At 40.3% G+C, this 19,091-nt stretch overlaps 1 protein-coding gene across 2 annotated transcripts in view; it reads left to right on the top strand.

The window, feature by feature from the left end:
• Nucleotides 1-301: 301 nt before the first annotated feature.
• The window catches only part of LOC143284054 (H(+)/Cl(-) exchange transporter 4-like), a 159,886-nt gene continuing 141,096 nt past the window's right edge, over nt 302-19,091 (top strand). The window contains exons 1-2 of one of the 2 annotated variants that reach the window (XM_076590661.1): nt 302-444; nt 6,217-7,138. In XM_076590661.1, coding sequence (XP_076446776.1) covers nt 6,886-7,138 — 253 coding nt within the window. In that variant the 5' untranslated portion in view covers nt 302-444; nt 6,217-6,885. The remainder of the gene's footprint in view (nt 445-6,216; nt 7,139-19,091) is intronic. The other variant, XM_076590663.1, reaches the window with a different exon arrangement.

The raw sequence follows: 19,091 nt of genomic DNA on the forward strand, positions 1-19,091 counted from the left end.
ACATAAGATGAACACTTTCTTACACTAAAAAACACATGTATTCTCTTTCCTTTATCCAGAGTTTTAATGTTTTGATAGAACTTTCGACAGTCAAAAATCTATATTTTCCAGAGAAAATGAAATTCTTTCCAAACACACACACACACACACACACACACCGCAACACACACTTAGACCCTCCCCTCTCCCCCTCCCCGAAACTTTCATTGTCAAGGGATATCACTCTCTTCTAAACACTCACACTCACAACCGGAAATAAGCAGATCTGCGCTTGATTATGTAGGCGGACGACCTAGCACAACAGAAACAACACGACATATGAAGAGATTGCACACCCTAAAAACTGGTTTATGAACGGAACATTTAACTGAACAGACAAACGTAGCTAGCTATTGTTGAAGGTTTTCCTGTCAACGAACACCACGCTGGAGGCGTCGAACAAAGGTAAGCAAAACAACCAGACGTGCAAAGCAAACGCAGATTGCAGACGATATTTTTTGCAAAAGCCATCTATTGAATGAACTTCCTTACTTCGTGCGGTTAATATGAAGTTCGGATAATGATAAGACTGAGTTGGGATAATGATTGTGTATGTCTTAAACCATTTTGTTCATCCACTTGGTCCGTTGCCTCGTCAGTCAAAAGGTTCACGTGACTGGATCGATACAAATCATACTTGTCCTAAGAAACTGATTGAACAGTAAACCGAACAGCTTCAGACATTGTCTGTGCTTCTGTAATATGTTTACTAGTAGTATGTGCTGAAGTTAACTTTAAAGGGAGACTTTTTGAGAAAACAATTTGAAATGAACAACAGATGCAGTACCATGATATTTGTTAATTGTTGGTTGTCATTGGTGATATATTACATGTATGTAAGATACATAGCAAACTCTACTCTCTCTCTCTTTCTCGCTCTCTCTCTCTCACTCTGTGTGTGTGTGTATCCTCTTGTGTGTCTCTTTATGTGACACAGACACAGTGACACACTCACACACACTCTCCCTTTCTCATTTTCTCCCACGCACAGTCCCTCTCTCATTTTCTCTCTCTCTTGCTCTGTGTGTGTGTGTGTGTGTGTGATTGTGTGTGTGTGGTGTGTGTACGTGTGTGTCTCATTGTGTTTGTATGTGTGAACAAGTATTTGTGTAGGATTTTCCTGTAGTAGAATGTAAGGCCAGATATTTCACTTTGACTGACAAGTAACTAGCAGTAGTCTCACAGATGCTAACTGTAGATGTCATGTTCATTACATTCCATTTATCTCTTGTCATTCATACAGTGTGCAGGTGATGTTAGAATAATAAGAGAATAATATCTTACAGTGATCTGTTCAGTTGCTGAATCAGTATCAACGATATGATTAGTTAGCGCGCAAAGATCTGTTCGTGTTATACCATCATTATATTTCAAGCCATTGTTCTTTGCACCTTATGTCCGAGCTCTCTGGACCTTAAGGTGTAAAAGGCAGAGCTGACTATCTTTCTCTCAGGTAAGCGTTTAATGTGTTTCTCCATCACCACTTTGTCTATATATATCTACCCATTGTGTACTTCTGTGTACATGTGCATGTAACAGTGTTTTATTGTATATGTATGAGATAATCTCTCATCATTTGGAATGAGTCACACTGTTTGTCTTTAATGACAGAATATCACCACTGATAATATTTTAATCACATTGTGTAACCAGATGGAATGAATGACGGTGCATATCAAACTATGACACATCTTAAGTAATACTAACTTGGAATAGAATCACTGTATTTGTAACACTAAAAAAAAATATTAAAAAGGTTTATTGACGATCTTTGGTGTAAGTCTGCTGTATCTTCTTCTTTTTTTCTTTTCTTTTTTAAAAAAATTTTTTTAACACACTGTTTTTTTTTCCTGTTGTGTAGTATTAACTGTATTTCACAGCTGTCCAGAAATATTGACATCAAAGTTGATTTTCATACTATTATATTATAATCATGCACATTTTTTTGTTAACAGTTTGATATATTTTTGCATTTCACACTGGTATCTCAGTCCTTGTGTCTGTCTCTCTCAGTCTCTGTGTCTGTATAGATCTTTCCTTTCATTTCCTTTGATTCTGATGAAACCTCCTCCCCTGCCTATCTCCTGAGATAACAAAACTATGCAGTGCTTACCACCTTGTTTTAAGCAGCGCATGGAAAATTGACAGGATATATATTGAAGAACTATATACCTATACTTTCATGATTAAATTATGAAGAAGAAAAAAACCTGCTCCACACAGATAGATAGTTTCAGTTTCAGTTTCAGTAGCTCAAGGAGGCGTCACTGCGTTCGGACAAATCCATATACGCTACACCACATCTGCCAAGCAGATGCCTGACCAGCAGCGTAACCCAACACTATATAGATATATATTTACCCTGCTGCAGGTTCATAAAGCTTAACTGGATCTAGTCCCCATGACTTTTTTTTGCTGTATCTGTATTTCAAAATCCTCTTGTGAGCGTAGAATAAAGTATATAAAGAAAAATATTTCTCATGGTTATCAGTTTCTTGCTTTGATGTTTGTATTTTTTTTACTCAGTATTCCTTTCATGTTGTATCTGAAATGTGTAATGACAGGGAAAAAGTGAACTGGAAACTAAAAGCCATCCAGCCAACCAAATAACCAGTACTTCATTATATCATCACTGTGATTCACAACCTTGAGGAAAATGACATGCTGTAACTGTAAGCTGTGTAACTATTACAATTTTTTCAGTAATGTATGATTGGGTTAAGAGTTGTTTTCAGAATGCACTGCACTTAAGTGTACATACATAGACCTGTGTCAAAAATCATACAGTATTTGTAAATATGATTTCTGATTCATGTTTGAACCCTTGATGTACCCCCTCCTTACCCCCCCCCCACTCCTACAATATTCCTTGTGACTCTAGTACACTTGGTAAGAAAGAATATTCTGTTACATTTTTATAATAAACTGCTGGATTAGTTACAAAATGAAATAACTTTTTGACGTGATTACACATGTGTATATGTGTGCAGTATGTGTTGTTGAGAGCGCTAGTAAGATGGTAGTTGTCACATTTTGTTCTGTCTGTTTAGTGTTACTGGATTGGTTTTTAAAGGATAGGTCATTTTGGTGTCACTGCTTTGTGGATGTGCCTGCAGTATGACTTGATGTTGTGTGACCACCCTTTGCTTGTGTGTGTAAACATCAGACTGTTGTTCACTGTGTGCTGCTTTGTTGTTGTTGTTTTTTGTTTGTTTGTTTGTTTGTTTGTTTTCGTGTTGTGACAACTGTTGTAGAGTAGAGCTATATACAGTACAAATGATGTACATCACATTCACAATATGAGCACGGATGTGCATTCACAAGTATGCATGTAAGCACACAAGTTCTAGCAATATACACACACACATCACAGAGAGAGAGAGGAGGGAGGGGGCGGAGAGAGGAGAGGGGGGGGGGGGAATAAAATGCCAAAACGGATAGTTCATGAAATCAATAACAACAGCAATAATAGTAAAGATAATGAAGTTTCATGACCCTAATTCATAGATAACGCAGAAAACAGCCTTTTTATTTTCACCCTGATTCTGTTTTAATGATAAAAGATACAATAATTAATTGTTATGATTGTGGTGGTATACTTATAATTGTGGTCTTCGTGTGCAGCATCCTGTTCAAGAAATGTCTCAGTGTGCTCAAACAAAAAGATGATTCATTCTTAGAAGACACAGTGTCAGTGTGTCACATATTTTCTGTCAGCCTTTGTAGAGTGTGATGTTTGTAGAGCATGACCAGGCACTGCTCAGGTAAGGACCATGGAAGATAAGTAGTGTTACACTTACAGTATTAGTGTACTGTCACCGTGTCCAAAAAGAAAACCTTGTCCAGTCCAGTGCAGTCATTTAATTAGTGACTGTGACCAAGTGATTTACACACACTGTGGTTTCCCAGGCAGTTTCATTTCATGGTAATTGATGTGTAGGGAATGTGAACATAGAGGAAAGGGCAAGTCAAAAGAAGTTTTGCAGAAAATACAACTTGTGTACATGACTGCAAGCAATTCGACAGCAGGTCAGAAATTTTTATTTTATTTGTGTGTGTGTGTGTGTGTGTGTGTGTGTGCGCATGCGCGCACTACAGGTGCAGCAGTGTTAAGCATAAGAGAAAGTTGTAATCTGTTCACGGGCCAGATGAGGTACATTCACTGAATCAGTATGTATTTTGATGCAAGCCCTGAAGTTGAGAGAGAGAAGACTGAATAGCATCATCATCATGTGAGTTAATCATTCAGATATTCAATTCCATTTCCTAACTCTCGTCTCACAGTGAACGTTTTGATGGAAAATATTCTTCTGCCAGGAAAGATCTGTACAGTGTGTGTGTGTGTGTGTGTGTGTGTGCGTGTGTGCATGTGCGTGCATGACTGTGTGGATGCATGAATGCATGTGTTTCAAACCAAGTACTTTTTTTTTTCTTTGCAAGGATTTAATTAGATGATGCATAAGAATAGCATGTGCTGGGGTTTAATATCATCAAAGGATACAAAAAATCTCTCCTAACCTCATGGGTTAAAGTTGATATTATAGCCCTCATTCTCTTCAACATGCATTACTGATAATGGTAGTACCTATTGGTGTCTGTCCGTCCTCAAGTTCAGTACTGTAGGACCCTGTGGTACTGAATGAAGTAGGACTCAGAGGTCAGTCTGTGGTCAGTGAGGGAGCACTTACACAAGCTGGTGTGCTCTATTGCTGTCTGACACAAGTGACTGTTCAGTCTTGAATGACAGTAGGGCTATGCATCACCACATACTTATCATTGAGTGGTTCTGGAATTGTTGGTTTTGTATATATGTAATAGCAATGGACTCCATTGTTATGGATGGTATTTGGAAAGGAGTTTTATGACATGAAAAAAAATGTTTTTCTTGTATAATAAGAAAGCATCTGGTTGATCCTATTTTATGACTTGAAAAAAAAAGTATTTTATGACATTAAAAAAAGTATTTCTTGTATCATAAGAAAGCATCCAGTTGATCTTATTTTATGACGGAGAAAAAAAATTGTATTATATCTAAAGACAGTGTCTGTGGTTGATCCTTTGTCTCTCTCTTTCTGTCCTAACCATCCTTTACACTGCTTATTTTTTACCCCCTCCACCTACACCCCCGCACCCTCCCTCCCGTCCCCTTTCCTGCGCACCAAACACACTCTCCTTTGTTAGAATAGGACATTAAGTTTAACAGTTCTATGCAGAAAAGAAAAGAGCATACCGCATGGTTCTGGAGCCTTGGAAAGTGCACACACGTTTGTGCATACACACGCGCGCACACACACACACACACACACACACACACACACACAACATATGCACATGCCCTCATGCACTCACACACACACACACACATCTGTCTGTGTGTGTGTGTGTGTGTGTGTGTGTGTGTGTGTGTGAGGAAGACCACTCCTGTAACAATGCATATCCATAGTTTTATGGACTGGATATTCTATTAACTTATAACAAGTGTTTTGATGTTTGATTTTGTTCTTCTGCACATTGTTAAAAACAGAAATGAGTGGTCAGCACTTAACTTCACTGATAACATACCAAATGCACACAAAATAATCAACACATGTAGATGTATACAGTTGTTATTTTTTTCTTTTCTTTTCTTTTCTTTTTTTTACATTAGGAAGATATTAGTTTATGTAATCAACTCGTCTTGCATATTATTTTAGTTATGTGCATTGATTGTTAGCGGACATCAGCAGAGGCCTTGTCTTTTACTCTTAAGAATATGTGGATTGATGTGTAGCAGTTATCCTACTCCCTAGTTATATATTGAGTATGGTGGATGTCAGTAATGAAGTCATAATAACCAAAGCATTCAGAGAACCATAATGTTTGACAATTCATGGACGTGTATATTTTTCCAGTGGCAAATGAAAATGTTCAAGATCGCTTTTGTGGTGTGTGTGTGTTAGTGTGTGGGTGTGCACACATGCACATGCTTGTGTGTGCGTGTGTGTGTGTGTGCATGCATGCATGGGCATGCTAATTATTATGTGTGTGTGTTTGTGCATGAGAGAGACAGAGAATGTGTGTGTGCGTGTTTGTGTGTGTTTGTGTGTGTGTGTGTGTGTGTGCAGTGGTATATAAAATTAATGTAAAAGCCCATGTCAAAGGATTTAAGCAGTCGTTCTATTTGTTCTTTTGTTTCAGTGTCACCAAGCAGAAGCTGTTGCCCTCTCCACCTATTGAAAAATGGCAGTCCACCAAATCCTTCATTTTCACCCTTCCCCTAAAACCCCACTTGAGTGAATGGCTTAATACTCCAACCCTAGCTCCTCCTCCCACCCCATCCCTCTACAAAGGTTGAAAACGAAGTAAGGTCCACCAAGTTCTTGATTTTCACCCTCCTCCTAAAATCCCCCACCTGGGAAAATGGCTGAAGCCTCCGCACCCCCCTTCCCCCAACTCCCATCTGTATACATAAGTTGAGAACGAAATAAAATCCACCAGTTTCTTCATTTTTACCCTCCCCTAAAAAATTCCACACCTGGGTAAATGGTTTAAGCCCTCCCCCCCCACCCATGCCACCCCTATGCATGGGTTCAGAACAAAATAAAATCCACCAAATTCTTCTTTTTCACCCTCCCCTAAAAAGAAACAAAAAAACTCCTAGGTAAATGGCCACCCCATCTGTTTGCATAGATTGAAAATGATTGAAAATGAAATAAGATTCATCAAGTTCTTCATTTTCCCCCTCCACTAAAAAAAAAAACCCCTGAGCCCCCACCCCTTCTACAAAGGTTTTTGAAATCAGAGCGCGCGCACACACACACACTCACACTCACACACACACACACACAACACAGACAGACTGACAGAATGGACGAGGTGGAGCCACTGGAAACGGATGCTTTGCTCGTAGATTTCATGGACCCCGCCGCCCCCTCCTACCGCACGGTGCGGCTGCTGGAGGATGAGGGTGTGGGCGGGGGGGCCATGCTGGAGAACAACGGGCGGGTCGAAGGTCGGCAGCGGCTGCGGCACACCATCTCTGACGATGACGAAATGCTGGACATCGCTATGGATGGCCGGGACGCGCAGGGCATCACGGAGCTGCCGGACAAGTCTCACGGTCAGTGTGGGTGTGGCTGTGTGTGTGTGGGAGGGAGGGTGGGTGGTGGCTGTTGGTTGATTGGTTGTGTGTTGGTTGGTTGTTGTGGCTGTTGGTTGTTTGCTGTGTCGGTTGGTTGGTAGTATGGTTGATTGGTTGCTGTGCTGGTTGTTTGGTTCATTGGTTGCTGTGTCAGTTGGTTGGTTGGTTGTTGGATGATTGACTTGTTAGTTGGTTGCTGTGTTATTTGGTTGGTTTGTTGGTTGGTGAGTCGGTTGGTTGTTGGTTTGTATGTAATTGAGTCTTTTGATATGTTGGTTGGCTGGTCTGTTGGTTGGCTGGTCTGTTGGTTGGCTGGTCTGTTGGTTGGCTGGTCTGTTGGCTGGTCTGTTGGTTGGCTGGTCTGTTGGTTGGCTGGTCTGTTGGCTGGTCTGTTGGTTGGCTGGTCTGTTGGTTGGCTGGTCTGTTGGTTGGTCTGTTGGTTGGTCTGTTGGTTGGCTGGTCTGTTGGTTGGTCTGTTGGTTGGTCTGTTGGTTGGTCTGTTGGTTGGCTGGTCTGTTGGTTGGTCTGTTGGTTGGCTGGTCTGTTGGTTGGCTGGTCTGTTGGTTGGTCTGTTGGTTGGCTGGTCTGTTGGTTGGCTGGTCTGTTGGTCAGAGAAGCATCAGTTCCCACTGTTTGCCGAGACCAGCTTGTGGCTGCCTTTGACTCATTCACTCCCTCACACCTTGCTTTGGTTTAACCGCTTTGTAACTACGTTACCATGACCACCATCACTTAAGTCTGCACCAATTGAAAAGAAAGCTTGGAACAAGAATTACCCCCCCCCCCCACCCCACCCCCACCCCCCTCTATACAAACCATGCTGGATATTTGAGTCTACTTGTCTTGTATTTGTCTGTTTTCCATGACCACCAGTACTGATGTCTACCAACTGAAAAGAAGGCTTGGAATTAGAATTCACTCCAACCCAATCAATCAATCAAAATCAAAAACACTTTATTAATCCACATGTAAATTAAGTTGTGTAATCACAGGCTCGTTGTAAACACTAGCATAAAATCATCATGCGCAACATAAGAAGAGATTAAAACTAAAATAAGAATTCCCAATAGCTGACAATTGACTAACCCCCCCCCCTCCTCCCCACACACACATACTCGTATTAAGACAATAGGGTGTTGCACAACAGTATTTACAAATGAAAACATCCAACAAAAAGTATATATTACTAAAAATGACGTGCACACACACACACACACACACACACACACATGCACACACTTTAAGACCATAAGGTATTGTACAACAATACATTTATATTATATTAAAAAAAAAATAATAATAAAAAAAAAAATCCAGGGAATAAATCATATATATAAGTAAAATGCACACACACACACACACACACACACACACACACACATACACTTGATGCATATTGGAGTCTGCTTCTTTTGGGATTATTTATTAAGTGGTGGTTGGTGAGCCTGTAAACAAACAGGCAAACAGAAGCACAATGGCAAAACATTGCATAGAAGTAGCATTGATTTGTACGAAGAGTAAATGCCAGCATGTTGGAATGTTGTACTGTAACTTGTACTGGAATCCTTAGTTACAGCCTTTTAGTATCACACACACACACACAAATACACACACATGTGCCCACACACACACACACACACACACACCACACACACACACACACACACACACACACACACACACACACACACACACACACACACATACACACACACAGAGTTTAATTCATGATGGACTTTTTAAACTGATAGCACTGAAACGTAAACAATGTCATGAAAATGATTAAATGAATGAATAAAATGGTTGGGGAAGAAAAGATATTCTTTGCAAGTGCTCATGTGTGCTTCTTAATTAAGAGCAGCAATGTTCAGTAGATGCTTCCGTAAACAGAAAACATACATTGGAACAACTGTTTTGGTGAGATTGCTAAAACAACAACAACATCAACAACAACAGCAATGTGTAATAAAATATAAAAATGAAATAGAATAGATTGCGACCAGTCGTCTGTACCAAGGGAACTAATTGCATAAGAAATTCTGTAAACGTGTGACAGAGTTCTCCCCCTTGCTTCCCTGTGTGTCTCTTGGTATGGCAGTGACAGTTTGTGTGGAAAGCAGGCAGTAAACGTGATACAGTTTTGTATATATCATATTGTTATCGAAATTAATACAAACAGATGTCAAGCAGATCAGTATTTTCCCCCATATATTATGAAGACAGTGATAGTCAAGGTTTTGACCTAATGTTATGTGTGTTTATCTGGTGAGAATAGACAGCAGGTGAGGGCAGAAGATAATGGATATTGAATTTTAACTCTTTTATAATCAATAGATGAAACAGTGTAAAGTGACAGGTATTGTTTACTTAAACCTACATATTAAGACCAATTGTGTTGTTTAAGCTTGTATATAAATATACAACTACTGCAATAGTTTGCTTCTTGTTTCATATTGCATTTATTATTACACAGATATACAACAGACACCTTTACACACTGGTCGCATTTGGTGTAAAATTGATTTATAAAGGAAAAATCTTTTTGGTTTAATTAATCTTTACCTTGAATGCAGGCGTGAGCTTAAGAGGGGTGTTGTTGTTTTTTGTTTTTTTTTAGTTTTTTTTTTTTACCTTGAATACGGGTGTTTGTGTTAGGTCTTTGAAGAGGACAATGAAGGCAATGTGTGGTGTATGTAATGAGTGCAGGTAAACCCTGAGGAACAAAGAAGATGTTTTGGCCTCCAGGAAACAATCAGTGTATGTTCTTCTGAATGGCAGAGCCAGCAACAACAAAAAAGGAGCATGGAGCACCTAAAAAGGTTGCACAGAGACACAGAGAGACAGACAGACAGAGAGAGAGAGAGAGAGTGGAGGACTGGGGTGTGTGGTAAAGTATACGTAGGTAGGGGTAGGGGTGTGGGTGGTCTCAGCAAATCATGCTGAAGGCAAGAAAGAGTATGGGAGAAAGCTAGTGAGCATTGAACACATAATGTCTGTGAGAGGGTGGGCAGATGGTAACCTTAAGAATAAGATCTGCAGCATAGTACAGTGCAGTTAAGTGCAGTTCAGTTTAGTGCAGTTAAAACACACACACACACACACACACACACACACACACACACACACACACACACACACACACACACACAGAGTAATGAGTAACACACACATATACGTATACATACACACACATGCACACACACACATGCACCCACCCACACGCACGCACGCACGCACAAACGCACGCACACACGCATGCATGCATGCATACACGCATACATATACATATATACATACACATGCATGCACGTTGACACACTCACACACACACACACACACACACATACACATATGCATATACATACACACACATGCACTCACACTGACAAACGTGTGCGCGCGCATACACACACACACACATACACAAGCACATGCACACACACATACACATATACATATACATGTAAAAACATACACACACACACACACACACACACACACACACACACACACACACACACACACTGACTGACTGACTGACTGAAACCATTTATTGTCAGATTAACTGTTTGTTGTACTGACATTTTCGCAACCATTTGAATAAAATATTAACTGAGCAACACAAGGAAATTCTGATTTACACACACACACACACACACACACACACACACACACACACACACACACACACACACACATACACACACACACACACACACACACACACACACACACACACACACACACACACACACACACACACACACACACACACACACACACATATAACACATACACACACACACACACTATCCAAAAAATAACAACAAAGACAACAGTGATATAAAAGAGGCCTCTGTACAGGTATCACTTACCTTTATGGGTCTGGATATATACAGACACCTTTTTAGGTCTGGATATATATAGACACTGATCTATACTTTTTTTTTCTCTCTTTTCTTTTTTCTTTTTTTCTTTTTTTTTTTTTTTTTCTGTTTACATATGACAGTGTTTTATAGCTGCAAAGCTGTGCAGATGTTGTTCATGTTCTGGTGCACATCTGTATTTATTTATTTGTGCAATTTCTTATCAACATATGTGAGACATAGAGAGTTAGAGTTGTGTGTGTGTGAGAGAGAGAGAGAGAGAGAGAGAGATACACATTTATATGGGTGTATCTGTGTATTACAAATATGAATGCATTTATCTTTTTTTTTCCTTCAAAATGTTGATAGCAATGGTATTGTCCATTATGCTCAATGCAAAACATAATATGGCAGAAGTGAACTGAAGTATCCTTTAGTGCACAACTGCAAGTGTGTTCACTGCACAGTATGGTTCCCAGCGGAATGCTGTTGGTCACTTTTGTCAGTTTGTTGACAGCAGAACACTATCAATGGTAATGTTTTGTCAGTCTGTTGACAGCAGAACACTATCAATGGTAATGTTTTGTCAGTCTGTTGACAGCAGAACACTATCAATGGGAATGTTTTGTCGGTCTGTTGACAGTAGAACGCTAGCAGGTAAATGCTTTTCAGTCTGTTAACAGCAGAACACTGTCATGATAATGTTTTGTCAGTCTGTTGACAGCAGAACACTATCAACGGTGATGTTTTGTCAGTCTGTTGACAGCAGAACACTATCAATGGGAATGTTTTGTCAGTCTGTTGACAGCAGAACACTATCAATGGGAATGTTTTGTCAGTCTGTTGACAGCAGAACACTATCAATGGGAATGTTTTGTCAGTCAGTTGACAGCAGAACACTATCAATGGGAATGTTTTGTCAGTCTGTTGACAGCAGAACACGATCAATGGGAATGTTTTGTCAGTCTGTTGACAGCAGAACACTATCAATGGGAATGTTTTGTCAGTCTGTTGACAGCAGAACACGATCAATGGGAATGTTTTGTCAGTCTGTTGACAGCAGAACACTATCAATGGGAATGTTTTGTCAGTCTGTTGACAGTAGAACACTATCAATGGGAATGTTTTGTCAGTCTGTTGACAGCAGAACACTATCAATGGGAATGTTTTGTCAGTCTGTTGACAGCAGAACACTATCAATGGGAATGTTTTGTCAGTCTGTTGACAGCAGAACACTATCAATGGGAATGTTTTGTCAGTCTGTTGACAGTAGAACACTATCAATGGGAATGTTTTGTCAGTCTGTTGACAGCAGAACACTATCAACGGGAATGTTTTGTCAGTCTGTTGACAGCAGAACACTATCAATGGGAATGTTTTGTCGGTCTGTTGACAGTAGAATGCTAGCAGGTACATGCTTTTCAGTCTGTTGACAGCAGAACACTATCAATGGGAATGTTTTGTCAGTCTGTTGACAGTAGAACACTATCAATGGGAATGTTTTGTCAGTCTGTTGACAGCAGAACACTATCAATGGGAATGTTTTGTCAGTCTGTTGACAGTAGAACACTATCAATGGGAATGTTTTGTCAGTCTGTTGACAGCAGAACACTATCAATGGGAATGTTTTGTCAGTCTGTTGACAGCAGAACACTATCAATGGGAATGTTTTGTCAGTCTGTTGACAGCAGAACACTATCAATGGGAATGTTTTGTCAGTCTGTTGACAGTAGAACACTAGCAGGTAAATGCTTTTCAGTCTGTTAACAGCAGAACACTGTCATGATAATGTTTTGTCAGTCTGTTGACAGAACACTATCAGTTGTCATGTATTGTCAGCCTGTTGACAGCAGAACATTATTAATGGTAATGTTTTGTCAGCCTGTTTACAGCAGAACATCATCAATGGTAACGTTTTGTCGGCATGTTGACAGTACTACATCAGTGGTAATGTTTTGTCAGCCTGTTGACAGTAGAAAATCGTCATTGGTAATGTTTTTGTCAGCCTGTTGACAGTAGAAAATCATCAATGGTAATGTTTTATCAGGCTGTTGACAGCAGAACACAATCAGTGGTACTGTTTTGTCAGCCTGTTGACAACAGAACATGGTCAGTGGTCATGTTTTGTCAGCCTGTTGACAGCAGAACACAATCAGTGGTACTGTTTTGTCAGCCTGTTGACAACAGAATACCGTCAGTGGTAATGTTTTGTCAGCCTGTTGACAGCAGAACATGGTCAGTGGTGATGTTTTGTCTTGTTGACTGCAAAACTGTTTTGGTGTTATGCTTTCCACTCTTCTCGGCATTATATTTTGTATTTGTTTTTGTATTTTGTATTTCTTTTTATCACAACAGATTTCTCTGTGTGAAATTCGGGCTGCTCTCTCCAGGGAGAGCGCATCGCTACACTACAGCGCCACCTTTTTTTTTTTTTTTTTAGGTTTTGATATTTTTTCCACTCTCTTCAACAGGGAACATTGTTGGTGGTTTTGAGCCATTCATGCTGTTCACCACAGAACAGTGCAGACAACAATTTATCCTGTAGTCATTTCTAATAGCAAAAACATTGTGGTGATACTCCTGTGCCTTGTATGTCAGCGGTTTTGTTTTGCTCTTCCCTAGAAGAGCAGATAACAGTTGTGCACCTAAAGGGGCAAATAGTAATACATGTAAAAAAACAAATATATATATATATATATATATATATATATATATATCTCATAGATTTGTGCTTGGATAGTTATCTGTACCTATCTCCAGTGATAGAGATAATTCTGAATGAGTGCTCATGGATTTCGCTATCTTCAGTGATGTGTGAACAATTTCTGCATCTGAAGTCAAAAACTCCCACAAGAAATGTCTGCTCTTCCTCAGACTGTAACCTTCTGAAACTTGGTAGTGTCAGTACAAGAACCTATGGCGAGCATTCTGCCCTCTTTGCTGCTCCTCATATCTGGAACAGCCTTCTGCGTCATATCCATTCACCTGACTTCGTCTTTGCCTTTTGTTCTTCACTGAATGTAACTCATCTTTTCAAAACGTACAGTAAGCATTCGTCTTACAACACTGCCCCTTGCCTGCCAACTCACTTTGGATGTATGATGTAGGAGAGAAAATGTGGGGGGCAGGGGATGGGGAGACAGAGAGAGAGAGAGAGAGAGAGAGAGAGGGAGTGGTTATGATTGGAGTGTGCAATTTGTGACTTATTCTTTCATGTAAAATGCTTGTAGCTCTTTGAGAGAAAGGGCTCTATTTGAATGTATATATTGCCATTCTTCTTCTGATCATTACTATTATTGTTAATAGTATTAGTATGATATTTATCATTATTGTTACAGATATTATTATTATTATTATTGTTATCATTAACTGATTTGATCATGGCATCCTCTGTCACTAACAGTGTGGTGTACTATCATTATTAATGGTATCAGTGCTATAACCGTTATTATTGTTACTGATATTATTATCATTATTAACTGATTTGATCATGGCATCCTCTGTCACTAACAGAGTGGCTGTCCCAGTTTGGCTGGTGTCCAGTTCTCCTGAGGTATTAGGGTGGTGGGTGTTTGCCTGACATGTATACACGCATACAGAATACGTTTTACTTTAGAGTTTGTCAGTTTCCTGATTACCTGATGGAAATACTGCTGCACTGCATGATGATTGATAAGCATTGTTTATGATCATTTGCTCTGAAAGCCGTTTATTGGTTATTTGTGTGTTAGACCTATTAATCATGTTGTTCTCAGCATGGAGGTGAGGGGTTGGGGCATGATGTGTGTGTGTGTGTGTGTGTGTGCGTGTGTGTGTGTGTGTGTGTGTGTGTGTGGGTGTGTGTGTGTGCACATACTTGTATGTGTGTTTGTTTGTGTAATTTGTATGGGTAATTGTGCCTGTTCATGAAGGTGTGGTTGTGTGTGTGTGTGTGTGTGTGTGTGTGTGTCACTGTGCGGGATGGGGAGTGGGAGAGAGAGAAGGGGGGTATTTGTTGAGGCACACTCGTGTATGCATGCATGTGTTTGTGTGTATGTGCATGAAGCTGGTCATACATGGGGTTTTTTTTTACCCTATTTTTTATGCCCCTCCCCTCCCCCACCTCGCCCTTCACCCCACCCCCCAACCCCCACCCCCACCCTATATTTTAGCCAGAAAATAATTCTCTCCATCTCTGCTGCCCTGTTCCGGAATTGCACTTTTCATTAACCCATCAAACTGAGACTTCTGCACACCGATCAGTTCAGGTTACTGGTATCTCCTTCATTGTGGTCCACTCTAGAGTGGATCTGTTCCATGATGAAGGAGACAGAGCCAGTTAAAAGTTTGACCCCTCATACAGCCTTTTTTTTTGTTATTTTATTTTTGCAGCATTTGATTGGCACTCACATACTTCCATAGAAGTTTCCTGAAATAAACATGTCTTGTCTTGTCTTGTCTTGTCTCTAGGCCTGACCAACAAGTTGGGTTTATGTGTAGTTTAGGCGCCTGCCCCTTTGAAAAATGTTTTTTTTAATTTAGAGTTTGTGTGGTGTAGTGTATGTATGGATCAGTATGCATGCTGTGTATCTGAAAGTGGTGAACATGCTTTGCAGTGAGGAAAAGGTGAAAATATGGAGATTGTGAGACTGAATTGGAAGGAGGACTGTCGTCGCATGTGGTTTTTTTGTTGTTGTTTTTTTTTTTGTTTTTGTTTTGTTTTTTGGTATGGGTTTTGAATTTTTGACTCACTTGTGTAAACAAAGTGAGTCAATGTTTTAACCCGGTGTTTGGTTGGCTGTGTGTGTGTGGGTGTAACAGATTCATTGACAAGTCGATGTTGGCTACCCATCCAGAAGAAGAAGTGTGTGTGTCAGTGGTAAACTTTAACATTGCCATTTTCTCTGGAAATATTTTGTCTGCTAATACCAAATTTGACTTAAACATAGGTTGTAAGTCTCCCGAATGAAGCTGGGGTTTTTTCCGAATTATTAACAGTTTATGTCGTTGAGGTTTGTTCTGAAATCCGAAAATTCTAAAAACCGCTTCCCACTGAGTTAGGCCTACTAGCGGGTAGGTTGTATTCAAAGAATGACCTCGTTTTTCTTGTTCAGGAAAGAAATACTGGTTCTGGACAGAACACATACAGTAACACTAATTACACCATCGATGTATTTACTGCATATGAATATTCTCAAGTAGACACTGAATTAAATGGAATGAACATAAAAGAAAAATTGAATCGATTGTTTCTTTCAGCTTGTTGTAGGCCACCACTGGTTCGTGCAGATCTAGAGATCTGCCATGTGTTGCTTTGTGCTTGAAGGGATAGCAAAGTCTCCTTTACTGCCAAAATAAAAGTATAATCGAGTTATAATTTTATTTTAAAAAACACAAAAAAACACGATTTAAACGGCGTTATTATGTTCACTACAATCACATCTGTTTATCGCACAAAGAAGAAAACGTCAAATAAATTTAGTCAAAATGACGTCAGATGCGCTGCAGCAGTGGGGGTTTGTCTGCTTGCTTTGGAACTAAACATGCATGGTTCGATCCCGCTCACATACCTTTTTTTTTTTTCTTCTTTTCTCCCAAGCTTATTTTATATATTATACTTAATGTAGAGCACTTTTCAACAATTTTTTTAATCTCTTTTTTTTCTCCTCATGATTCCTTGACTGGATAAAGCACGAAGCACAAGTGAGTCATTTAGGGTTTGCCTCTTGTTAATATAGATATAAACATGTATGGAATGCCCTGTTATTTATGGATTCCCGTTTGCTAAATGTGTGTGTGTGTGTGTGTGTGTGTGTGTGTGTGTGTGTGTTTCCTTGAGGTAGGACAGGCTGTCACCAAACTGCCTGTCCACAGTATCACTTTTCTGTCATCTGCTGGTCCATACCATCACAGATTGCTTAAAAAAAAATTTAAAGAAAAAGAAAACTACTCTACTTTCCCCCCCCACTGCATGAAAAGGTAAGACAGAACTGATGGTCCTCGCTGTCAGTCAGTCACTGTAACGTGTAGGAGGGACCACTCATTTTCCCAGGTCAGTGCATGTCTCTGCTATTCTGCTTTCCACTCCATGGGACCTACCTAACTTTCTGACGAAGTTCATGTGTTGCTGGTTGAATTGCATTAGCCAAATGGAAGCTGTAAGCTATATTTCAATTTACACTAGAACTTTCATCTCTCTCTCTCTCTCTCTCTCTCTCTCTCTCTCTCTCTCTCTCTGTGCATTTTTCTCTTCCACTCTCTCTCTCTCAGTCTCTGTCCATCTCTGTTTCTGTTTCTCTTCTTTCTTTCTTTCTCTCTCTCTCTCTCTGCATATTTCTCTTCCTCTCTCTCTCTCTCTCTCTCTCTCTCTCTCTCTCTCTCTCTCCCTCCCTCCCTCCCTCCCTCCCTCCCTCTTTCTCTTCCCCTCCCCCCTCTCTTCTCCTCTCTCGCTCTCCTCTATCTCCTCAGCTCCCACTCTCCCCGTCTCTCACTCTCTCCATCCACTCTCCTTCGTCCTCTCTCCCCCCTCTCCCCTCGCCCTCCCCTTAGATTCAGCGAAAAAAGAGCTAACAAAGTGATGTGTCGTTTATATCACGATTCAGACGCAGATGAAATTCATTTTATGTTTTGTTGTCCTGATATTGTCCCCAGTTGTGCGCTGCTAATTTCAAGTGCATTGGTCTGCATTGCTGGTCGGCCATCTGCTTAGCAGATGTGATGTAGTCTATGGATTAGTCTGAGCACAGTGACGCCTCATAGAATAACTGAACTGAACTGAAACTCATGTTCATGACTGCAGTATGAAATACATTCAGCCTGACTTTAAAAGCAGCCCATGCTGCTTTAGATTCTATTGGTCATGTCATACAGGAATGAGACTGTATTATGTAATGTGGCGTTCTACATTTACAATGCCCTAAAACAGTTGTGTTCAGCTATGGCTTGAATTATGGTATCAAAAGGAATTTTTCATTACAATAATCATCTTAAGCGTAAATATCAAGTTCAGTATTACAGGAAAAGTGATGTGTTTAATGGGTTTATGAATTTCAACTTGGGGCTTAGGTCTAAATATGAATAAACATTTTTGTATTCATATTCTTTCCTTCCTTCCTTCCTTCCTTCCTTTCCCCCGTCACTCATTCTGTCTCCTTTTCTCATTGTCACACTTTTGCTCTTTTATTTCTCTCTCTGATTCATCCGGTCTCTCCTAATCCTTTGTGGTATCCTTGAAAGTGCTTTGAGACCTAAAAATGATGAAACTGCTGCTAACCCTCATACTGAAACGCACCTCATGTAACAATCAGAAGGGCAGACTTGGTCGACTATTTCAGGATAATGCTAAACGCTACCAGCGACTGTGTGAGAAAGAGGTCTCAGATTCCAGAGCTCTTTGTTTTTTTTATGGTGGGAATCCAACAAATCTGTGAATATTTCATGATCAGTTCCCGGGGATACATGTCCCGTCGATTGGCCAGTTTTGAGGAGGGGTGCGGGGGGAGGGGAGGGGGCGAGGGGGTGGGGGGGGGAACATGGAATCGCTATTATAGTCTGGGCGTTGCGCAGCTGTTTCTTGTGATGAATGCGACTGGGCTTTCATGCTGGGTCCATTTTTCACGTGCTGTGTTTTTGCTGAGCTGTGCATAGAGACAGAGACAGAGAGTGATGGTGGGAGGGGGAGACAGTGAAAGAGAGAGAGAGAGGAGTGGAGGGAACAGAGCGCAATGTGTTACCCGTGTCAGCGTTATTAATCCCAGCTTAAATTGGAATGATTAGACAGTGGGTGCGAGTGTGAGGGTGTGTGTATGTATGGGCTGTCTGTCACACACTCTCAGTGTGTGTGTGTGTGTGTGTGTGTGTGTTAGCTGTCATTCTGTGTGTGTGTGTGTGTGTGTGTGAATGGGGTATGTTACATTTCATGTGTGTGCGCGTGTGTGCTTGCACACACAATTAAATGTTGGAGAAAGAGACAGGGATAACCACACACACACACACACACACACACACACACACACACACACACACACACACACACTATATATATATATATATATATATATATATATATATATAAACTTTTGAAAAAC

This window comes from Babylonia areolata, chromosome 7, assembly GCF_041734735.1.
Source record: "Babylonia areolata isolate BAREFJ2019XMU chromosome 7, ASM4173473v1, whole genome shotgun sequence".
Lineage (NCBI taxonomy): Eukaryota > Metazoa > Mollusca > Gastropoda > Neogastropoda > Buccinidae > Babylonia > Babylonia areolata.